Source organism: Sinohyriopsis cumingii, chromosome 18 (genome assembly GCF_028554795.1).
Source record: "Sinohyriopsis cumingii isolate HCF-2022 chromosome 18, ASM2855479v2, whole genome shotgun sequence".
Classification (NCBI taxonomy): Eukaryota; Metazoa; Mollusca; class Bivalvia; order Unionida; family Unionidae; genus Sinohyriopsis; species Sinohyriopsis cumingii.
In genome coordinates, this window is record NC_142978.1 from 92,812,054 (window position 1) to 92,838,766 (window position 26,713).

The 26,713-nt window shown below is 33.8% G+C and overlaps 1 protein-coding gene across 1 annotated transcript; it reads right to left on the reverse strand.

Moving 5' to 3' along the window:
• Positions 1-26,438, reverse strand: LOC149777509 (small integral membrane protein 14-like). The gene is made up of 5 exons (XM_089942091.1): positions 26,358-26,438; positions 16,061-16,164; positions 9,689-9,737; positions 6,977-7,122; positions 1-3,096 (listed from the first exon to the last, which is right to left on the reverse strand). Exons 2-5 carry the CDS (start codon positions 16,130-16,132, stop codon positions 3,055-3,057), a joined length of 309 nt encoding a protein of 102 aa, XP_089798217.1. The 5' UTR covers positions 16,133-16,164; positions 26,358-26,438; the 3' UTR covers positions 1-3,054.
• Between the last annotated feature and the right edge of the window lie 275 nt (positions 26,439-26,713).

The window sequence follows — 26,713 nt, forward strand, 5'->3', positions numbered from 1 at the left end:
TTTAACAGAAATTTTATTGCAGAGAAAAAGATTAACATTAAATTGTAATCAAACAAATGAGCATGATTTAAAGAAATAGACTAAAAGACCCATGCCAACATAAGTGTATGACAAAAGAAAAAGACCAATAACTGATAGGGGCAGAGAATCAAACAAGCAGAATTCACAACATATATAGGTTCTTTAATTGACTAGATATTCAGGTACCTAATAAATGACAACCAACATCAAGAATCCTATTAAGTGAAAGTTTGAAGCCTCTCCTTGAATTTTTACTAAAATATTTTTTTAAAGCCAAATTCTACACAAAATATTGTACATCCTGTAAAATCATGATTTTTTAGATGTAAATATAAATCACAGAAAACCATGGCTAATATGTTTCTGGATAAATGCTTTTTTCCATGCAAAATTGTACATACATTACAATAAACGCAGATCAAAATGTCAAAAAATTAAAAACTTTAGAAAAATGTGAAATATTGCTATAACTGCATAAAGATGAAGTCAGCTATTCCACATGTGCATCAAAACATGTATACCAAATTTTTATTGTTTAACTAAAATTATTTTTACTTAATTGTGCTAACAAGGTTTTCATTAAAAAGTTTGTTATTAAATTTAACAAATGTTTAAGACATGAAGAAATAAAAGGAATAATGGTAAACGAATTGAATCAGGTCATGTACTTTATGCCTATATTTCCATGTGATGTGGCTTTTACTTGACTGCGCAGACAGGATTAATTTAGTTAAAAATGTTTAGGTTCAAATCTTCAAGAATGTGAGGGAAGATGTTTTCCAAAAAAAAGCTGTAACTGCCTGAAAATCTATTTATGTGATTGAAATATGAATACCAATATGCTAGCCAAATCTAATTAGGTCATTTACAGAGCATACCAATATGTAAGCCGAATCTAATTAGGTCATGTACAGAGCATACCAATATCCTAGCCAAATCTAATTAGGTCATTTACAGAGTACCAATATTCCAGCCAAATCTAATTAGGTCATTTACAGAGTACTAATATTCCAGCCAAATCTAATTAGGTCATTTACAGAGTACCAATATTCCAGCCAAATCTAATTAGGTCATTTACAGAGTACCAATATTCCAGCCAAATCTAATTAGGTCATTTACAGAGTACCAATGTTCCAGCCAAATCTAATTAGGTCATTTAAAGAGTACCAATATTCCAGCCAAATCTAATTAGGTCAGTTACAGAGTACCAATATTCCAGCCAAATCTAATTAGGTCATTTACAGAGTACCAATATTCCAGCCAAATCTAATTAGGTCATTTACATATGCATGCTAATATACTCAACCAACTTTTAGCAAACTCAACTTGTTATAACTTGTACAAGCTTTACTCCACAGCCTTTGAACCTAAATGCAAAAGCTGATAACAACATTTCAATTGCACATTTTTTATACAGGAAATATTCTGAATAACAAAATCACTATGTGATACAAATTAGAGATGTGGAAAAGATAATTTGTGACAAAAAGATAATATAATATTGATCTTAAAGATCACAATTTTTTTTCACTTTATTGTAAATTCTTGGTTTTCCCTGAACATCCTGCTTTTAAAATCTGCTTGCTTGCCAGATTTCTATGGTTGCCCAGTCTAGTTCTGTGGTTGCCCCAAAAGTAATGGCAATGATATACATGGGACCCTGTCTAGTTCTGTGGTTGCCCCAAAAGTAATGGTAATGATATACATGCGACCCAGTCTAGCTCTGTGGTAGCCCCAAAAGTAATGGCAATGATAGACATGGGATCAACCATGGATGAAAATCGATACCCTATATACTTCAGCAATAAAATATTTTATATTGTGAAATATATAAATGTCATTGCTAAAGTTGTCATTAGTATGTTGCCTGATAATGCTTTCACTCTAGAGAAATTTGTCATGTAGGTTTAATATTTACTTGTTCAAGGCTATAAAGCAATGGATAGTTCTACTGATGTTGTACATTATCAATCTGGATTTCACTTTATAGATCTGAATGACATATTTCTGATCTGCCTTTTTTTCTAAGCTGAAAGCAAACCATTTTAAAATCTGATTAAATCATGAAATCATCTTCTTACCAATTTTAAACTTTTAAAACATTTCTTTCAATAATTAAATACAAGGTTTGATATGAAAATCTCTTTTTCAAATGCAAGAAAACTGAAAGAAAAAGATGATGGAAAATGATGTTATTACAACCAAAACCCAAAAGTGATGTTAATACAGCAAAATATATATGTCAAACCTGTAAAAAACAAATACCCCCAAACAACATACCAAACAATTGACATCTCCTATGGATATTAGATTTGTGTGAATCATTAAGGCTTTTACTTTTTAAAGGGTTGCCTGATTAAAAGAAAATAAGGTTTGAAAATTTGTGACCGTAAAATTCTGTATTAAAAATCTCTTTTTCTACATTCGCAGTTACTTATTTAAGATACTTAATCACAAAATTGTTACAGCATTTGAAAGAAGGTAGATAGGAACTGTAACAAAACCCAAAGTCTGCATTCCTAAAAAAATTTCAATCATGATAGATCATCTGCATGGCACCTATATGAAGTGAAATACATTCCAAATATAGTCATTGATGGTTACTTTTCCAATTACTTTAACACATCTTTCAAGTGCCAAGATTAAAAACTTTGGATGACAAATTTGCTCTTCAAAAAATGGGAATCATCAGAAATGGTTTTAACTTGGTGAGTAGTTTCAATTTCTGGATAATCACAAGATGATGTTTTGCTTAAATAAAATTATCATCTCTGACACAAGTTTATGTATACATACACAAAAAAGATAAAGTCAAGGCAGGCACTAAATATTTTTTTTCTTCTTCAAATTAGGTTTGAAATATATATCTGTGTATTTTAAAAATAAGATACATGAAATACAACTTTTATAAAGCTCCACAGGCAAGACAGCTTTCCAGGACTGAGGGAACGCCTGTGTCAATATAAAGATCATATGCCAGAAAGATCAGTGTCATTTATATCCTTCAGCAGTCTACATCACAGCCTTTATGCATCAGTGAACTGGAGGAACTGGGGGTGGTGGATTGTTCCCTCCCTATAAAAGAAATAAAACACATTTTACATATTCCAGATGTAATGAATAATACACATCCAACTGCAAACAGTGAAGGCTTTGGGTTAATAATGTTCATTCTACAGACAATATAAAGCAGGTATCTAGGCTGACCCTAAATTGTGAGTACAGAGTGTTCCTACAGCTCTGCATTTCTACTATTCATTCTAATAATGTTCTATAGCAAACAGCTGAGCTGCCAAATTTTGGGCACATTGCATGAAGACAGACATGGGTCTAGTGGTAATTCTACTGACAATCTAAAGCGAAGAGTGGAGACCAAAATTATTGGGATCTAAACTTGTTCAATGTGGAACTAAAAATATGCGTCTATATTGTTCATTTGGGGAATAAAAATCTGGATTTATCATGTTCATTGGGGGAAAATAAATCTGGATTAATCATGTTCATCGGGGGAATACAAATCTGGATCTATCATGTTTGTTGGGGAATACAAATCTGGATTTATCATGTTCATTGGGGGAATACAAAAAACAGATCTATCATGTTCATTGGGGAATACAAATCAGGATCTATCATGTTCATTGGGGGAATACAAATCTGCATCTATCATGTTCATTGGGGGAATACAAATCTTGATCTATCATGTTCATTGGGGGAATACAAATCTTGATCTATCATGTTCTTTGGGGGAATACAAATCTGGATCTATCATGCTCATTGTAAGAATACAAATCTGGATCTATCATGTTCATTGGGGGAATACAAATCTGGATCTATCATGTTCTTTGGGGGAATACAAATCTGGATCTATCATGTTCATTGTAAGAATACAAATCTGGATCTATCATGTTGATTGTGGGGAAAAAATCTGGACCTATACTGTGCATTTAAGACTAAAAATCTGGATCTATACCATTTACCATGGGACTAAAAGTCTGGATCTATATACCATTCACTGAGGGACTAAAAATTTCAGTCTACACTTTTCATTATGGGACTAAACAGCTAAGTTAATATTGTTCAATGTGGGACTAGAGACCTGGGTCTACACTGTTCATTGTTGGGGACTATACTTTGGGACTAAAGATCCGGATATGCAGGGCTCGAATTTAACACAAATTTCTTTGTAGCCAGAAGGACTAGTATAAAGAGAACTTTACTAGTCCTGTTCACAAAAGTCACACAGATTTCATGTATGTTTACCGATTCAAATTTAAAGTTCGAACAACCTGCAACAAAACTGGATGTTTTCTGTGTGTTTTTGCGAATTGCGTACACTAGTTACACCACGTAACGTTCCTTTCCTCGTCATAATTCAGCCATTCCCTGTCTTTTGTCCATTTCTTCTGAAATTTTCCATTACGTTTTTCCCATCATAAGAATTATTCCTCATCATTCTCATTCAACTTTTGCTTTTTTCCGGTGGCTGAACACCTATTAAATGCCACATTTTGCCTGTCTTATAAGGAGGGAATTGTGCCTTGTTTTGAAATACGAGATGTTATAGTATAGCTGACGCGAATTATTTAAAGCAAAAAAAGAAATGGCACAGTGTTCTTTATATAAGAAAGAGCAAGAAACACATGTCTTTGCCTCCCCTCCCATTAAATGGCATCTCCCTAACAAATACTTCAGCGGATGTTCTGCATGATCAAAGCAGTGGCTATTGTAAACACTGTTATAAAATATTAGCATCAGAAGATAGTGTTAGTTTCAGCTTGGAAAAGGTGTGTTCCCATCGAACTAAGCCATCTGACACTTGGTGCATTGTATTCAACAGCTCCAATTACGGCATCATAAGTCGTAAGTTTGGTAATTGTTCATAATTACTCGAACCTCAATGTATTGTTGAAATTAATAATAAAGCAGAACATTTTCAAATCTTAGATGCCCATGCTCAGAGATTTTAATTCCCAACAAATGTACGGCATTATGCTTGAATATCTCCATGTGTATTCAATTATTTGTTCATTCTTGTAAGGGAAAAATATAAAAACTGTTCTTATCATCATAGAAAAAGTAGTTGTATGGAAAGGATGTGTCAATAACGTAATCGTAATAAACTGATCTAATTCTTATAATTATTTCGATGGAAATGTAAAATATGTAGTTTCCTATTTGTGACTGTTGGAACGTTTGGGTAGCGAGCAACAAAAAAAAAAAGAACCTTAAACAAACGTGCAAACTAATTTCTTTGAATAGTTTTTGCCATGTTCTTTTGTGTGGTATACCGCTTTGTAGTTTGTTACTGTGGTTGAGTGAATAAAGTGTGATACCATGTCATGTTTTCATTTACTTCGTTATCAGATTAATTAGGATCAATTACCAAACTTCCTTTGTTAATGACGGGACCATAACTTGTGCTGTTAAGTGAAATGCACTAAATCGGATGGATTCTTGTTATAGAAACGCACCTTTCCCAGGCAGAAATTGACTTCATCTTCTCATGCTAATATTTTATGACTGTGTTTACAATGGCCACTGCTTTGATTCTATAGAACATCTGCTAAGTCAAGTCTTTATTAGGGAATGGCGTAAACAAATGCTGACTATTGATAACTGAAACTTGCATACCATTGGACTATTAACATTATGAAAGTTACTAGTCCGACAGGAAATCTGCTAGCCTCGGGCTAGCGGACTACCACTAATTTCGAGCCCTGATATGTATTGATTAGTTTTGGACTGAAATTGTGGGTGTACACTGTTCATTGTTGGGGACTATACTGTGGGACTAAAGAACTGGATACATACTGTTTGCAGTTAATGTGAGTTATACAAAATAATGAAAAGACTTTAGATATGTCTATCTCATGACCCTGTATCATACTTTTGAAATTCTGCCTGAGTGCACTTGTCTCTGTACATCTGAAGATCAGCAAGACCCGGACATCATCTGTGATCATAGACTAGACTAAAGAGTAGTCTTATTGTTTCTACATTAGAAGTACTACATCCTAATGTTAAACATCTAAATGGTGTGTGTGTGTGTGAAAGTAAATATTCACTTTGCTTTACTGTGAATTCATTTGTTGTCATGGTTTCAGCTAGTGAAATGGGCAAGTTTGGAAGTAATCCTACTGTTTGCACAGCAGTAAATTACTGGTAACAAAATCTGGTACCCAATGAAAAAAAAGAGTAACAAGCTTGAAAATGATAAGCATGTTGTGAGGCTACTTGATTCAAGACCAAAAAAGAAAACCATCCAGTTCAGTAAGAATTATAAATGAGGCCTAATTACACACCAATGTAGGGCCATTTTATTGCAATATACATAAAAATGACAAAAGAAAAAAACTAAAGGTATTTCAGACACATTGTGACAAAATTAAGACTGTTCTTGGTATGTAATATACTTGTTGAAAAACATTTATGTAAGAAAACAATCCACTAATCTCATCATATTGTATTGCAAGCATGCAAGCATTAATCCCATGACACATGATCTTATTTTATCTATTTACATCATAAGGTGTGGCTTTAAAAGTTGATTATATAACCTGTGCCCTGGAGAAAGCTGCACATGCCTGCTGCTAGGTAAGCCACATGGAGAATAAAGCTTCTTACATCAACCGCTAACACCTAATCTAGATATGTTGCATACAGTGCATGCCGCTTTTGTTCTCACTGCATTATGCAATGGCAGATCTGGGTCTATTCAATTTTGCAGATGGGCTCATCTTATAAGCAAGTAAATAAAGTATACTTCCATGAAAAAATCAGTTAATTCACTATTTTAATGACAATTTTTCTGTAATACTTTAAATTATCATTAATATATTGTGTTTCCTGCTTCATTATACACTTTTATACTAAATACCACTTTGACAAAGACTGTCTTTGTCCTAAGTAAGCAACAATATAGCTCTTGATAGATTTTTAGGATTAAAGTTCTTACATTGTTACCAGATGGTTTCATGTCACCACGGTCCCTCAAGCTTCGTGGTCGGAACAGGTATAGTGCTGTGGCCACAACTAACCACCCCAGCATCATCATCATCATTGTACTGAACCCACCATCTGGGGATGCATTCTGGCCTGGCACTAAAATGTGGTAGAGACGTGATAAAAAGGTGTCATACCACTAGTACACAGAGTTGAAAAATCAGAGTTTCTTTTCAGCAGTGTCCTGTATATTGACTTAAGGTACATGTAATATATTTCTTTAAAATGTTTACTCTGCAACTCAATATGATGTACCTTTTTCCAATTAAGATTAGCTAATGCAATATGTTTTCCATGATTATTATGTATATGAGTTATTTTTGGAGTAATAAATACTTCATTACAAGCTGTTCACAAATTAATAAAAGGAAAAGAGGCTTAGTAATACTACACTATGATTTTTATAGTCAACAATAATGTCAGATTATGTCGATGTTGAATGGGATCTGGTTGTACTAGATTCGCCATATGTTCTTGGTCTCTCCACCAACTGGGAAAATCACTGCAAGTCTCTAAACTGGCCACTGTTTAGGTGCTGAAATCCATGGAAATATCTGGACAAACTGATCATTTCACAGAATGGCCATTCTTCAATCATGGATAGCATCTATTATACATGTAGAGACTATCATATTCGAAAATACTTCAAGCTTTGTATAATTTGCTTCAAAAAGAAATCACATTTATAAAAAAAACAACTCCAGAATTTGTTCATCTTGCACATACTGTGTGTTTACTGTAGTACTGTGTGTGTGTGATTTAGATTTTTAATGTGGCTTTAACAATTTTCCAGGTATATCATCACTGCTATGTCTGCAGTGTGGCAGTTTATAGTTATGTCTAGCACTGGGGCATCATGCAGCAGACATGTAGCACCCAGTCAAATTATCCTGACAACAGGCTGTCCAGTCCTAACATTAACCTTTTAATGCTGAGCGCCTAGCAAGGCAGCTGTTAGTACCATTTTTAGAAATTTTTGGTACGACTCAGCTGGGGTTAAAAAACCCACGACCTTCCGCATCCAGGGCAGATGCTCTAACCATGGAGATCTTTTTCTGCCATACATTTCAATGTAATGACCCATACATGGAGATCTTCCTCTCCCATACATTTCAATGTAATGACCCATGCATGGGGATATATCTCTCCCATATATTTCAATGTAATGACCCATACATGGGGATATACCTCTCCCATACATTTCAATGTAATGACCCATGCATGGGGATATTCCTCTCCCATGCATTTCAATGTAATGACCCATGCATGGGGATATTCCTCTCCCATACATTTCAATGTAATGAACCTTACTTGGGGATATAGATTCAACTACGACAAGCACAAAATACGCACTCCAACCTACACATCATGTATACATTTTTTTGTGGATAGCTATGGACTCGATGTTACGTAAAACATATCAATTTTAAATAAGTTTATTACTCCAGCATTTCATTCTTAACTTTGTTAAAGGAAGCAAAATTCTGGGACAAGAAAAATACCTGTATATCAGGATTCATGGAGATTTCAAATTTTCAAGGCCTCAATCTTGAGATTTCACAGTAGCTGATCAGATTCTTGTATTAGTTATACAAAAAGGAAAACAATAGGTAATTTAGATTTCAAGGTAAAACATGCAATTAAGATATAAGTGAAAGTTTTACTTACATGGCTTTTACAAACTTACCAATGGCAGATATGGGAATGTACATTTTTTGGTTGAATCTGACTTGTATGTGAGTATATTATAGTATGTAAAAGCTTGTATTTATGTAGCACATTAATGTTTGAATGACGATTTATAGTAGGATATTACCTTCATGTCAGTTGAGTAAACGAATTTTCAATAAAGAAAGGATTGTGAGTGAAATACCAGTAATAAACAATTTGGTAACAGTGATACAGTTAATATTCCACATTACAAATACAAGATCTTTCAACATGTTCAATTCATTTAATATGTAAAGACACTTAAGTTTTAAATTATCAAGAGATTTTCTATGAATTAAGATTTTACCAAAAAGTGTACAAGTCCTTTTACTACATTGGAATACCCTTTCTTTTTTTTTTTTAAATGAGGAGAGGCCCCAAAACGGCCTGATATTGCTCACCAAAGTTAGCATGAGAAACCCTCAGTTATATGCTGATGTTGCACATGATCAAACTCACCCACGATTTTGATGATAAAAACTTATGCTGAATTAGATGAAAAGCTGATCAGAAAGACAAACTTTAAACGTAACAGGTTCAACAAACCAGTCACAAGGCCTCACTAATATTCATCAATAAACTCATCAAAGATCTTCATCATGTAGGCCTTTAAAGTGAGTTTTGGATCAAAACCTGTACAGAAATACAGACTTCTGAGTATGTACACTGTAATATAGACAAATGACTGGTGATGTGTGATTAATGCAGAGAAATGAAACTAGTTCAGTCAGCACTGCTCAGGTGATAAAAAAACGTAAGAATTAATTTGGTCATTGAATAGTATGTATGAAAGTCCAAGAAGGAAATCAATAATAAAAGATATGGCAAGATACGCCTCACTTCAACAGTTCAATGCCATCAACTTTTTCCAGAAAGCAAGTCAGAAAAAATGAACATACTCCATCATGTACTACTTTATTAAAAATAGAGGCAAACAAAAAGAAACAATACTCACATTCATTGAAACAGTTTGTGTCTGTGCAGGCATCCTGTGAGCTCCTCAGCTGTAAATATAAAAATGGCAACTTGTAAAACTGAGCATGCAACAACAACTACAAAATAATAATAACAATAATAATAATAATTATAGTAATATATACAAGTCAGTGCATACCAAACATTCTAAAAAAAAGTTTAAACATACCCATTAAATCATTTCAAGTTAAAGTATGCAATAATATTGAGGTACACAGTATATAGATTTTACACATTCATGCTCGTGGAACAGTAACCATTTTATTCCCATTTAGTATTAGATGGAACTAGTACAAAAAATAGCAGTGTTCTTTTGGTATTTTGATTGATTTAGAATTAGGCAAAGTGAATGGTCATACAAGGCCAGATGTGGACGTAACTGCAGTCATTGTGAGGGATTGCCAATTTAGATTCATCTAGCTGGAGAAGTTGAAATATTGACAGAAACAATTTACAAAGAATCCCCACACCAAAAACAAAAAAACTAGAGTACCTTGAAGGGACTGATGCTCTAATGAAAAAAAACCAATTCAAGAAATTCAAGATTAGACTTTTTTTCTTTTAATTAGAGTACTAGCACACCTTCCTCCTTATTTATACCACATTACTGATTATAAAAACAAAAATCACTAATGTTATAAAACATGCACAAACGTTTTAATTCATCAATTGATAATTTATAATCTGATTGTCACAATGGGGTCCATACCACTGTTAACTTGTTGGTGTTCTGAATCAAACTGGAGTTTCTTTAGTAACACAGTCACCCTATCTGCATGGGAGAGTCTTTGTTTTCAAGCAACTAGATGTAATTTAATTGACCATCTTTGAAAACTTAATTCCATAAATTTAGGAGTTACACCTACTTAAGCACATGTATTCAAGAGTTCATCCTATATATTTATGCAATTTTTTTTTAAAAATATTAAAACTAAATCCTGCACATATCTGACATAGGTGACACAGTTTTTACTGAAATGGACTGCTCTAGAAACCAAAAAAGGACAGTGAGCAGTCTGTCATACTGCGAGCATCTGTTTGATTTGAAATGCCAATAAGCTGACAGTGTAAAGAGACCAACAATCTGGTCTGAAATTATATTACTGTTGTTTTGGGTTAAATGCCATTTTACTGCACATTATAGGCTATATATACTGGACATATGACTTGCACCATTTTCATTCTGGCCTCGCTAGGTAGCATTAGAAGTCTAATGGTTAAAACATGAAATTGATATACCATCCATTTGTGAGGAGTAGAGATAACAATATTTTCAAGACAGCCATTAATTAGGACCTCTTCTGATAATAACCTAATGTCAAAAAAACATTTTATTTAAGAGATAGAAAACAAAATTTTCAAGATGGTCACATACTGATTTTCAGATCAAAACCATTTTAATTTAGAATTTTTAATACATTAAAAGAAGTCTGTTGTGAAAACCTTATACTTCATGACCATTCACTCACGAGAAGTACTAATAATATTTTCAAGATGGCCACAGTGGCAGCTATATTAAACATCAGACTGGCACCATTTTCATTTTGAAGTAGACATCATAATTCTTCTGGCAAAAATACCATGTTAATTTGACTTTCCGTTCAGGAGGAGTAGTGATAAAAGACTTTCCATATTGGACCTCAGATTGGTACCATAGGTATTTAAGAAGTCTTTTAGTGAAATCCCATGAACACATGAATTTCCATCACAGGAGTAGAGATATCAAGATTTTCAAGAGACTGCTGTGGTGGCCATACTGGATGACAGATCAGCACTGTTTCATTTAGGACCAAATAGACATCATAAGAAGTATTCAAGTAAAACCTAATGCTGATACAACCATTCATTTAGAAGGAATAATGATAACAATATCAAGATTTTCAGGATGTCTAATTGGCACAATTTTCAGTTAGGAACAAAGATTTATAATAAGTCTTTTAGTGAGAACCTCATGTTGATATGACCATCCATTCAGAAGAAATAGGGATAAAAATATTTTCAAGGTGACTAATGTGGTGGCTATATCGGATGTCCATGTGTGTAAAGTTTCAAGGTGATCTTCTGAGTAGTTTAGGAGCAGGAGTAATAGCAAACTAGTGCTAATAGATGGATAAAGACCATCCCATATGTTCTTCTGGTTTATGAACAGTAGAAAAATCATATAATAGTCCTTCAGAGAAACATTAGCCTTGGATAACAGCTAATTATTTACACTTTTGACCTATTTACTGGTCGGGAGTGTAGACAGGTTGACCAATATTACAATATCTTCCTGAATCAATACAGCCCATGTGTGGGTTTGATGCAGTGTAAACTACTGCCACTAGCCAGTATGATTAACTTGCTTCTGATTCCCTGAATCATCACCTGCTGACCAATAGCAGTACACTTTACAAGCAAGGCAGGTGCTGACCAATGTCAGTACACTTTACAAGCAAGGCAGTTGCTGACCAATGGCAGTTGCTCACCAATAGCAGTACACTTTACAAGCAAGGCAGGTGCTGACCAATGGCAGTACACTTTACAAGCAAGGCAGTTGCTCACCAATGGCAGTACACTTTAAAAGCAAGGCAGTTGCTCACCAATGGCAATAGTTTACAAAGCAGTTGGTATGAAAATGGCATCTCAACTGATGATGTGCACTGCAGCGTCCTTAATTAATTGATAAGAAATTGATTTTTTAGAAATGTATAAAAAAATTGCATCAATAAAGAAGATAATTCTTTTTTATGACAATGTTGCATAACAACAAAACTTAATGTCAGTATTACTGTACATTATGGTCATAATGCATAATCAAAAAGCATTATGTCAAAATGTTGCAATGTTGTCAGCTGTTATATACTAGGTCACAGCTTCAGTTGTTTTGGTGATTGACATAATGAAGTGCTTTGTTTTAATAACTACATATGCTGTGTCTGTCCAACATGATATTAATTAATATTTCCATGCTAATGACACACATATGCTACAATGTAAAACAGATGTCTGTAAACCTAAAAAGTCAAGCATTTAACATGCACACATTTTTTCCCATTATCAGGGAAAATCATTCATCAGTATAACAAAATTCCATGCCTCAAAAATCAATACATATTATTTTGAATTTCATTTTCATCATATTGGGATTCTAAATAATATTTATATTCCATTCAAATTTTAAAATGAATATTATTTTTTAAAATGTTAACTAAAGAAGTAAATGTCTTGAGCCAACATGAGTTTTACTCAAACAACAATTTTATAAGTATGGCAGATATAATTAAATTTTGTGAGAAAATTTTAATAATACTTATAAGTAATCACCATAATTAGTCGACTTCAGTAGATTATTTTAAGTTTAATATTCGAAACGAACAGGTTAATAGCTAATGTCAGCTGAAACATATGTATGGTAAAATATGTCTTAAGAACGAAATAATTGATACAAGTTACATTAATAATGTATCTTCTAGGTAATAAAGAAGTCTAGTTTTTTTATACTTTGTAAGAATGTATCCTCTAGGTAATGAATGAGTCCTGTTTTTTATACCTTGCAAGAATGTATCCTCTAGGTAAAGAAGGAGTCATGTTTTTTATACTCTGAAAGAATGTATCCTCTAAGTCATGTAATGAACAAGTCCTGTTTTTTTTAAATACTTTCTAAGAATTAAATGGTAAACTGAATATAATACAAGACTGAATATGTATTTGAATTTATTTAGGCAAAATGGTGACAAATTGCATCTAATTCACAATAACATATTCTGTATTACAGGCACCAAAAAGAATTAATTTTCAATAGAAGTCATCCACCAAAAATAATTAATTTTCAATAGAAGTCATCCATCAAAAAGAATTAATTTTCAATAGAAGTCATCCACCGAAATGCTATCACTATCATGCTCTGAGATTTTTAGAACTGTGTTGAATTCTAAACAAGCCTTAGTACTATTGTCCAGGTGCAAAACCATCTGAAACTCTGCATGTACATGACAATAACAAAACTTCACCTGGCATAACTACTTTCATTTTTATATGTACATGTACCTCTCTATACATAATTTATTTTTACAACAAACCCAAAACTCTCCTGATCTCCACAGATCAATACATATATACTGTGGTGACATGGTGATCTATTAATTTTTAAACGCAATTTAAAATACAGTAGATCCTAAATATCAATAATCAAGTCAAATGCAGCCAGGGTCTTTGTTCAAGATATTGATCAGATATATGACCCAAAAATGTAAATGTACCAAGTACAATCATTCTTTTCTTTCTATTCATAATTACATCCTTCAGATACTTCCAAAAAGATGAATGAATTTATGATGGCATTCTTCGTTCTTTAAAATTTGAAATCACTACAGCACTGCTACATATTTATGCAACTTTCATGTATTTTTGTAGCATGTTAGCAGAAGGCTGGTTCACAAGCAAGGTTGTAACTATTGTGTTACACCAATACCATTTCTACATGAATGTCAGTCTGAATTGTCAATGAATACATAATAGAAAGTAAATCAATACAGACGAAACTCCATGCTTATTAATCAGTCAATGGACAACAATTCTCCAAGCCCATTTACACCAGATGACTGAAACTCATTGTCGTCCAAGCAGAATTTCATGAACATTGACCAAAATTTAACACACCAAGAAGAATAAATGTGTCAAGCTTCTCTGCCTTATCCTTGATGCTGGTCAAAACTAGAACTGTTGCCATCACTGTGTTTTTGATACCCAGGCTTGAGCATCCAATATAGGGATACAGAAATATTGAAGCAGACATAGTCTGTTTGTCTTTCCATCTGTTCGCTATCACCCCAAAAACCACCACATGAAAATTTTAAAAAAGCACCATTTTTCTTGCTGACACCTCAATCACCTGTATCAGGGGCATAAATTCCGCCCATTTCCCAGAGGCCTAAATGGGGTACAAATTTCACCCATTTCCCAAGGGCCCCAGCAAGAAGGTCCATGATTGGTAAAAAAAAATTACCCATTTCCCTGGGGCCACAGTGTCAACTGTGTGCACATGTAAATTACAGTAACATTTTGAAATATTATATGTAGCACACATAGACAAAAAAGGAAGAGCCATACATGTAATGTACATCATGATATTTTTACCCAGTCTTTGTAACAAAACATTTTTCATTGGTTAAATCACATTATGTGACACATAAAACTAAGTCCCAACAGAAGAAAGAACTAATATTAAGTCAAGCAACTTTTAAGTATCATTCAACATTAAAGAACACAATATTTAAAATATAGTTTGGGTAATTATTTCTTGATATTAATTCATATCATAAAAATTCAACTACTATTTCACCCGATTCATGAAGTCAACAAGCATGTAAACTGATCATGCCCCGAATGAACTGCCACAATGAACCAAAGGCTGAAAGTCTGATGACCTCCTGAACCATGCAAGATAAGTTCAATTCTGATATTTTTACTCCATTTCTGCTCCAAATAAAGATGCTTTGGATTTGTCCCATTTTCACCCTGGAATGCAAGTGTGTATTGTAGATTTTGTGGGATTTTAAAACCCCTTTTTCAGCACAAGATGGGCTATACACAGCAGCCAGTATATATGGTGGAAGAACTCTGGAAGAACCACTGACTCAAGAAGTTGTAAAGTAAAGTACCTTAAAGTCAAAATTTGGATTGCTGTGAAAACTGAAAGTTCTGTGCTTAACACTTGGATGAAGTCTTTACCATCTTTCTCTCCCACTTTTAGTATTTATCAATTATCCATAATTTGGATGAACCATTACCAGCACAATACTGGCTATACAGTGCTGATTAAGTTTAGATATCTCCAAAGAGATTCACAAAAAAGCACCCCAAAAGGACACAAAAGAAAGTTCTAAAAGAAATAAAATATTAAAAGGTAGACCTGAAAGAAGACTTGATGCAAATTCATTCACTGGATTGCAATATAGCATTACTTAATTGCCACCAAAATGTGACTGTCATGGAAATAACGGAGTCACAAGACAAACCCAAACTGGCTAGCAACATGACTTAATGTTGTGACAGTCAATGACAGTACCAATAAAAGTTGCTTTTGCTTCGGAACATTATTTACATGACGTGTACATTTTCTTTCAGCATAGCATTCCTTTTCCAGATTTCTAAGTCCCTAGTCTTCTCCAGTTAGTAATTGCTCACGGATCAAATCTGACCAACTCACATGCAGGAAAAGTAGTCCTGTCTGGAAGACAAATAGTCAAATCTCAGGTGCCTCAAAAATGGGGAAAATAGTTAAAAATTAGTCAAGCGAAGTTAGTTTTGCCAAAATTATTTTCAAAATGTATTTCTTCACCATATTAATCTACATCGCCCGATTTCTTACCAGATTAATGAGCCTCTGCATTGCATTTTCATGGTTCCATACACATTCACATGGATCAAATCCGTCTGCCATGGTTACTGCTTGATTATTGCCCGAGTGCAAATCTGAAAAAATATATTCAAGAGTGTCAATTGAAATTCATAAACAAAGAAAAAAAGCATGCAAAAAGGACATTCAAGTAAAAATGTTACATGATGTAGTAGAGAAATGGGATAAACTGTACACCTTATTATATACTATTCTGCAAATCTTGTAATTATAGAAGAAAATGAGGGCACACTGCCTAATTCTACCATAAAAATGAAGTATGGGAGGCTGCTGTTGAGCAAGCATGTCACAAAACAAATTTTGTCTCTAAAAAAATTCATAAACATGTTTTGGAAATGCAAGGCCAAAAAGAATAGAAGTTTCTCATAGGTAGTGATGCTCTACTGGCTGAACAGAAATTCCTGGAATTTAATAAAAGAATGTTTCTTCCTTTTAACTGCAGAGTGTTGAAACCATCGTTGTTATTATTCAGTGATTAAGAAAGTTTCAAATTATAGCGGACGTCAACTTTTTTAGGCCAAACAAGGTATTAAAAAAAGAAGTCATCTGGTGCAAACCCCATTCTGTTACGACATTCCGTTTTGGAGGATAGGTAAGATTTTCAAGACGGATGCCATGGAAGCCACATTCAACATCAGATTGGCACCATTTTAGTACCCAGTAGATATTGTTAAGAAGTCTATTGGAGAAAACACAATGTTGATATGGCTAGCCATCTTATAAATGTAGTGACAAGAAGATTTTCAAGATGACCATTGTAGCAGTCTTATTAAAAGTTGGATTGGCACCATTTTATTTATGGCCAACATGACATTATTCAAAGTCTTTCAGTGAAAAACCAACACTAATATGACCATTCATTCAGGATGAATAGTGGTGACAAGAATTTAAAGATGGCCACTGGGACAGGCATATTGATTGTCTGAATAGCACCATTAAAACCAACCAGACATCACAAGTCTTTTAGTAAAACCATGTGTTATGACCATCCATTCAGAAGTAGTGACAACATTTTCAAGATGGCCTCTGTGGTGAATTTGTTTTTTTCTTCTTCATGTCTTATGGCACAGCAACACAATAGGTAATTCAGGGCCAAGGCAATTGGAGGCAAGTGCTTTTTCCAAGGATATACCATGGTAGCTGACCCAGGTTGGTCCAATGTTTTGGATTCAAACTAAAACCTATTAGGTTACAGGTCTTGCATGCTATGCACTGAGCCACATGCTGCTCCCTTGCCTCTTTGTGGCAACATTGGAGAGCAGATCACTACCACTTTCATATAGGAAACTTTTGGTGAAAAGCTTACGGCAATATTAAATGAAATTCCTGAGGATCAGCAGGTTGATGTTGGTTCAGAATTAGTAGCAATAACAAGATTTTCAAGATGGCCATTATGGTAGCCATACCAGACATGAGATCATTTGGAATTAACCAGACATCTATAAATATGAGTCTCTGTTCAGGAGGAGTAGCAATAGAAAGATTTTTAAGAATGCCACTGTGGCAGCTGTGATTGGTGATTTTTTTTTTATTCCAACCGAATCTAAATAGTTCTTTCAACATGAAATCGAAAACAAGTATATTATTATATTAGGCCTAAATAAATGAAAAGATAAAGAAACAATACAAAAACATTGAATTTTTACTATGTACATCTTTCACTGCTCCCTGTGAAGAACAAATGACTAAACATAAGAGTTTATATGACTATGGTAGTACAATGATTTTTAGTCACGTTTGGTATAGTCCTTACCATTTAATGCCACATGCATGACCTATAGGTTTTAGAAAACTGGTAGCCAAACTCAACTTTTGTTTTGTTCAGAACAAACTCACAAGTGACATGTTTACAAAGGATTAAATAAAAAGGGCAGCGTGTTTATCTAAGTTATTGTGGCGTGATCATTCACAGCAGTACTGTTTAAAATAATCTGCACACTACCTGCTGACCCTTCAAGGAAGTTACAAAGGATTAAATAAAGGTCAGTGATGTTTTATCTCAGTTTTTGCTATGAGGCTATTCAATTAGTGTTGAATTACGTATTTTGTGTAAAACCATGGTTGTTGGTCATATTCAGCAGGTGGTCATTAATGACAGTGTGCATGAGAAACTAATCAGTGCATGATGACTGTGGTCAAAAATTACAAGTTCATAGCGAAGGTTGTTCTAAACACATCCTTTTTTATTGTATTATATTTTGGAAAAACTAATCTGGACTTTGAACAACAATGAGGTTAGGGACTAACAAAATTGTTCGGGATTCTTTGAGGAGGGAGGCTGGTATTTTACCTTTCTTAATGCAGTCTAAACAGCATAATAAACTGAACAGTATTGCTGCAATAATTGCACCTGTATGCATACCACAATGACAACATGTAACCACATATAACATACAAATGACAACATGTAACTACATATAACATACAAATGACAACATGTAACTACATATAACATACAAATGACAACATGTAACCACATATAACATACACAAAATAGAGACTATTGAATTAAAACATTAATAGTTCTTTCACAACTTAATTTGCATAATAGTTCATATTTCAGCTGGATTTCAAAAGATGATTATTTAATCATCATCACAATAATCATCTATGGTATCATTATTTTGGTATTTTATAACAGTTTTAGAGCTTATAATAAACCAAAAATAGAAGGAACGTTACTTGATCTACTAGGCAGTGTGAAGTCATATTTTTTTAATGTTCTGTCGCTATCTGTGTTTCAGCTCTCACACAGCATATGAAACAAGTCAGTAGTATAAAGGATAATTGGGTAAAAATGTAACAAGTCAAATAGTAGAAACTTAAATTATTACAAAAACAATATTGGAATACCATTTGGTAACAAAGTATTGTGCAACATGTACTCGTCATATAAACTGATATTCTATGGCATTCCTAAAAGTAGTTTAGGAGTGGTGACAACAAATATGTGCAAACAGACTGACAATAGAAAACAGACCAGTAAATATAGCCCCATTTCTGTTTTCCTGAATGATGCTGCCATAATTTTTTGTCTGCCACTCAAATACATTTTTCAAATGATAAAAACACAGGGAAAAGAATTCATAACTTTCATAAGGTTGGGTCGGTCTGAATTTCATTTCGTTTGTACTAAACATTATGTTCTGTACATGCTTCATATTCCTCCCATTATTTTTACTTAACTAAGTCAAAAGAGTATGACTCAATTATGACTATCTTTCAATTAAATACAATAATGGTGATCTGCTTCAAATTTATACTACTGAAGTCATATCAGATGCATGCAAATTATTTCAGTAATTATATATAGTGCAGATATAAACTTAGATACTGTAGGACATCATCTTTTTGCTAAGAAATACTGAGAAGTTGAAAAATCTTATTCCAACTGACATAACCATTTTCTTCTAGTATGAAATCAGAAACAAGCATATTATTATTTTAGGTCAAAATAAATTAAAAGCTTAATACAAAACCTTATGGCAAATTTTCAGCAACAATGAGTCACTTTGAGCTTGAGATCCAATTGGTGTGAGTGCAGGTCATAGACGGGATGTAAAGAAAATTTATGAGAGAGAATTAGGAATATGAGCAAAAGCCTTAACTAAAAACTAAAAATGCTCTGAGTGACCATGAGTTTAAAATCACAGCAGCAATAGTGTTGTAGAATGACTTGTGACACAGTCTAAGTTTCAAAATGAATCATACCAAGTGCAATGAGAATATACCAATGGTTTTAATAAATAATAACAAATTAATTTACATAAATAAAACTTTATTATATTGTTGATATCACCATTGCTATCATCAAAAAAGTGACTGCAATATCTCACTTTCCATGACTACCGTATTTACCGCATATGTTGGGACACCGTATTTGTTGGGACACAATAAATTAATTTTAAAAGTAATTTTTTTGTGCACTGTATGTTCTGGGACACATTGTTTTTTTCGAGTCGTAAGTTGTGGGACACCTTTTAAATCATTCGAAAATTACATGTCGGAAATTGCAATCCAACTGAAATTTTATTTTTTAAATATAAAACTGTACTTGAGATAAAACTCTTTAATCCACTGCAGCAGCATCTCATCAACACAACCCTTCTCCTGCACATGTACGCTCTATTATTTTGGTACATGAATACTTTTTTAACTTTCTCATACCGTGAAAAATTGTTGGAGGCAACACACCACCTGAAGTGGAAACTGCAAGAACAAAAGGAAGATTTTGTTCAAATCTGCACTAGTCTTGCTAATTCTCACGCTTTTGATGCCCATCTTATCGTCAGTCCATCCAGGAATGCGATCAAAGTACACTAGAGTTTCATCCATGTTAATGATCATATTGTCGGCGAATGATCTGTTTCTCTTCTGGCCATCACGAATTCATCACGTGATTTTATTTTCTCCAAATCTTCTGGATGATGCTGGGTCATCGATGTTCGCGCACGAAGCACTATATTGTGCAACTTTAAAAACTGTTCCATTGTTTTACTTTATTGTCAAACGTTTTGTGAATACTGTTGAAAAGGAACCAAAGTTAGCTTCCATATTTCGGCCGTCTTCGTATATTCAAAGCTAAAAAAATAAATCGGCATACTTAAAAGAATCCAGTAGTCAGCATCTGAGGTCAGCTTGCTTTACAATAAAATAACCTTTGTATTGATATATTTTTAAAAAATTTCGGCTTCCGAGTCCAAAGTCGGCTTCCGAGTCCAAAGTCGGCTTCCTACGTCTGCTTGCGTTGTAACAAAAACAACCTTTGTCTTTGATGTCCTGTTGGCAAGTTCAAAGAAGTTTACTGCTGGCTGCCAGTTGTGTTTATTTACCAGCAGGGCTAATATGTGCTTGGCATCTTTAGTAATAATTAATACAAAGGTGCACTGATGTCTGCGGGTAAATATTAATGATATTTATGTAACCCACGCTGGCGAAAAGATTGTCATTTGCACTCAAGTGAATGTGTTTTAAAATAATGATTTTTATTTACAAGATACTGGCATACAGTATAGTTCTCTTCTGGCCTTAACGAATTCATCACATGATTTTATTTTCTCCAAATATTCTGGGTGACGCTGGGTCATCGACATATGTGCACAAAGCACTATATTGTGTCACTTTAAAATTTGTTCCATTGTTTCAATTTATTTTCAAAATTCCCGTGAATACAGTTGAAAAGAACCCAAGGATGCTTCCATATCTCGGCCGTCTTTGTATAATCAAAAAAAAAAAAAAAGTCGGCTCACTTCACAGAATCCACAGTCAACTTCTGATGTCGGCTTTCTTTGCAATAAAATAACCTTTGTATTGATATCCTTTACAAAATAAAGTAACCGGGGTCGGCTTCTGAGATCGCCTGCTTTGTAATAAAAAATAACCTTTTGTCTCTGATGTCCTGTCGGTAAGTTCAAAGAAGGAGTTAACTGCTTGCTGCCAGTCGCGTTTATTCACCACCTGGGCTTATGTGTGCTTGTTATAGTAAGGATAATTATGTAACCCTAGCTGGTGAAAAGACTGTCACTTGCACTCAAGTGAATGTGTTTTCAAATGATGATTTTTTATTTTTGCGGGATATTGTCATACAGTAGACCTGGATATAATTCAATCTTGATTATTTTGCACCCAACACCGTGTCATGCGTGAATGGCGTCTTCAAGATATCAGTTGACTATTTCCCTCTTGTATGTGATTTTGTTGGCTGCAGTTTTCAGTCGGATAACATGTTCAGACCTCTGAGCACAACCACACACAATTGTTTCTCAGTGTTCATGTCAATGAACAACATGGTGTGTGGCATCGGACATAATTGATATACGCTACAGTATGGAAGCCTATGCTACTTATATGGATTTTGTGTAAATGTTTTATTCTTTAATGCTCATGTTGAAAAAAGGAATAAATGATAACAACACAAGGTTAGTTTCTTTCATTTTATTATCAATTAAGCGTTTTATTTATCTATTTTATTGCGACGTGCAGTTGGGGGGGGGGGGGAGCACAAATGCAATACAAATCTATTTCGTTTCTTAAGTCTTGGGACATATGACCAAAGTGAAAAAAATGTTTCACCATAAGTTCTGGGACAGGAAAAAAAATAATTATTTTATCGTGTCCCAACATATGCGGTAAATACGGTATGGGCTCTACAAAACTTATGACAATTTATATAAGTGATATAAAGGAAAATGTTGAGTTGAATACTTTCAGGTGCAAGAGGTGGAAACATTTTTTTACCAGAACTGTTCTTTTTTTACCAGAATTGTTTTCTGTTTAACAGCATTAAAAATATAAAATGATATACGCAGGATATAATTGTGTTTGTCAATAAGAACAATGTGGCATCATATATTGACCCAATAAAAGAGAAAATGCAATTTTGTAACTTTATCCATGGTTCATACAAAAATTCACATTTATATCTGAAGACTAGCTACACTGGTGTCATTAAAATTTCTAATCATGTCATCATCATGGTTTGCAGTTTTTGCAAAAGATAAGGAAACAATACACTATGTACATCTTTCACTGCTTTGAAGAACAAATAATTAATTACAATAGGCATTTACATGACTATGGCACTACAATGATTGTTAGTGATGTAATTTAGTCTGGTATAGTCTTTACCATTTAATACATATATGTGACTAGCAGGTTTTAGAAACCTGTTAGCCAAACTTCGCTTTTGTTTTGTTGGGAACAAACTCACAAGTGGTCATGTTTACAAAGGATTAAATAAAAAGGCCAGCAAGTTTATCTACATTTCTGTAGTGTGGTCATTCACAGCAGTGTTGCTTAGAATAATCTGCATACTACCTGCTGACCCTTCCAAAGGATTAAATAAAGGTCAGTGATGTTTATCTTATTGTGATGTGGTCATTGAATTAGTGCTGAATTACTTATTTTGTGTTAAACCATGGTTGCTGGTCATGTTTAGCAGGTGGTCATTCATGACAGAGCACTTATGTTGTTGTTGTTGTTGTAGGGTTTAACGCCATTTTTCAGCACAAGATAGGCTATACATGGCGGCCTGTATAATTGGTGGAGGAAGAACCCTGGAAAACCCCGGGAAGAACCACCAACCCACGAGAAGCTACTGGCAGGCTTTCTCACGTACCCACGTAAGCCGAGCCTGAGACTCGAACTCACATGGTGAGATGGCAGTGATCCATAACGGTGAGTGCTTTAGACCACTCGGCCACTCGGGGCCCCGACAGAGCACTTAATATACCTGGGTCAATGGCTGACGACTGGTCATATTATGATATTATTTTTGTGAAAAACTAATCTGGACTTTAAACTACAATGAGGATAGGGGCTAAAAAAAAATGTTTGGGATGGTTTCAGGAGGGAGGCTGGGATTTTAACTTTCTTACTGCAATCTAAACAGCTAAATAGATAAACTGAAAAGATTAAAAGTAATACTGCAATAATTGCACTTGCATGTGTATCACACTGACAGTATGTAACAACACAAGACAAACACAAAATAAAGACTATTTAATGAAAACAATAATACTAGTAACTAGAAGTTCAATCACAACTTAATTTGCTTAAGACAGCAGCTTGTATTTCAATCATCACCTATGGTATCATTATTTTAATATTTTATAACAGTTTTAGGCCATATTATAAATATACAGGTCAACAGGTAGTGTGCAGATTATTCTATTGATCTAATAGTCAGTGTGAAGTCATATTTTTTTTTATGTCCTGTTGCCAACTTCAGCCCCCATGTAGCATATGAAAAGAAGTCACTAGCAAAAACAATAATTGGGTAAAATTTAACAGGTTAGTGGAATACTAGAAACTTTAATTATTACGAACAGAATATTTTACTAATAGTTCATAAAAAAGATATTGTACAACATGTACTTATCAAATGAACTGGAAGAACATATAATACCAACTATGGACAAAGGACAAAATTATCCCAGAAAAATTAAGGATAGGACATTATCCCCTCCCCCAGTCTAAGTTTTTATGCCATCACAAATATACAAGCCTATTGGGAAATGGGCAAGGGGAAAAAAAGAAAACATCTAACAGCTCATCAATGTATCTCACATTTTTTTTAATTAAGGAATGTCATGTTTATCAAATACAATTATGGCTTAGCTTTCAAAATACAACAATAATGGTCAAATATAGTAAACTCTGTACTTATTTAAGCAAGGTGGCAAAGCACATTTAAGTGTGATTAGTCTTTAGATCAAAACAATCATTAGGCATCTTAATCTCATATCTATTTATACCTAACATGTAACCTGCTCACTATAAGTCTTTTATCTACTGGAAGCCAACACAAATTTTCGAAGGGCTCAAGCTGACACAAAAACGTATATTTGCCATGGTCTAAAAAGTTTTAAAAGGGCTAAACTTAGAGTGAGAGTGGGGATTATATACTTTCTTTAATATTGCTGTTGAGATTTTATCCTAGGGGGATAGTTTGTACCCTACCAATTATACAGAGGCTGTACTAGCAAACAGGCACCTGTATTTCATTGTGCTAAAGAGTAAAGTAAAAGGGCTAATGTAATCAGTACAAATAATCATTGCATGTTTCTTGTTTTCTGTATTTTATTAGTTGAACTGTTGTGTTCCATATTGCTTCAATGTCATTTCCATCTTCTTCCAAATGCTAATACTTACATGTTATGTTTTCTTTATTTTTAACTTAATCGTTCACTCAGTCTCTTAGTCATGGTTATTAAAATCAAATTAAACACCTAAATTTTCTCATGAGATTCTTTGTCTGGAAATATATCATTCATCTATAGTAATACATGTGCTTTAGTGAGGGTCTTCAAATATTAAAAAAGCAATGTGTACAGCTTAAAAAGAGTATTCTATACTGTATACTGTAGTTATGTTCAACACAATGTAGATGTCCACTGTTACATAATCACACTGTTAGAACTTGCAAGATGGAAAGGGGGGGGGGACAATCAAACTTAATTCATCCACTATGAGCCATGATGAGGACATCCATGATCAGTACAACAATGGGTCTTTAACAGACAATAGCATGGATGGGAAAATGTCCAATTTTTAAAATGCTAAATTTTCCAAAATCATTGATTAAATGTACTGTAAATAAATATTCATATGAAATGTTGATTATTCATATGAAATGTTGAACAATCTATTTATGTATCTATACAAATGCAAATAAAAAAAAATATTAAACCAAAAAAGATCAAAAAGTACCAAAAGCAAATTACAGGGGTATGTTTGTTAAACAAAACACAGCAGTCCACTGGTGTGCATTCTATTTTATTACAAAAACCTACCCCTATTTCAATTGATTTCAGCATTCTTTGGCTACAGTTACATGTTTTAGAATTTCAAACCAACTGAAATATTTGTGAAACAGCCCATATACTGTAATCTGGGAAATGGTGTCAATATGGACTGCCAAGTTTGTGAGATATTCTTAAAAATTTGGTCTTTAGGGGAGGCACTACACAACAGTTTGTGCTGGTAGTAATGCATTGCACCCCAACATCATAAATATCAGGATGGATGTCTTACATTGCCAGACTAACCAAAGGTCATTGAAATTATATCACTGTCATAATAATCATGCATCTGCCATGATAGTTATGCTATCATGGCAGATGTGTGATTATAATTCATTCTATGAGGCAAGTTATGATTTGTAAAAATGTTTTGAAAGGCATTCATAAATGGATGAATATTTATATAGCACCCACTTGCCTACAAACGCCATTGCCTACATTTTTTTTTTCTCCAATATTTCTTATCACCCAAATATTCTGACATTTCTTACCAATCTAATATTTTGACATTTCAAAGTACTCCGATATTCTGACATTTTTTACCACCCCAACTGCGCGAATTCGAACACATTTGGCACGATTCGTACACCGTGGAATAATCTCTGTGCAAGTAAATGATTAAGTGCATTAAAACCCTGGATACTTGACGTGAATATGGCTATGCCAAACCCTCCCACCTTGTTAAGCTAATTCGTATTGCCGACAGTTTTTAAAGATATCATTTTTGGTCTTCTATGCTAAAACACACGAACATCCAAACATGTAATGTTAGAAAACGCAGTAACCTTACATAACTTTATTGCTTATCACAGCCAGCCCATCTGGCAGACAACTTATTCGTGCAAAACATTGAAGTGGAAAAGTACTGCCTGTGAGAAAGCCTGCAAACTTGTATTTTTTGAGGCACATACACTTTTAAAGAGCAAACACTTAAATCATTTACTTACCTGGATGAATACGTCTTGGAGTGAGCAGCACTTCCTGCTATGTTTACAAAACAAGAGACACGTAATGACTTAAGAAGTGCCCGTATCATAAGAATAAGTTATAGAGACGCTTGTATTTAATTGAACATTTTATAAACGTCTGTCGAAAAAGATGAAGAAATGTTTAAGGTGCAAGCTAGGTTCATGAGGCCGAGAATGGCCACGGAATAAGATAAGAAAAATTCTTTATTTCAAACTACAAAGTCCATACCTCTAAATTAAAATATAATTATAAAGTAAAAATATTATAAACATTAAAGAACATATATATCATACATACAAGTATACAGATACATCTCCAACAATTAACTGTGCCA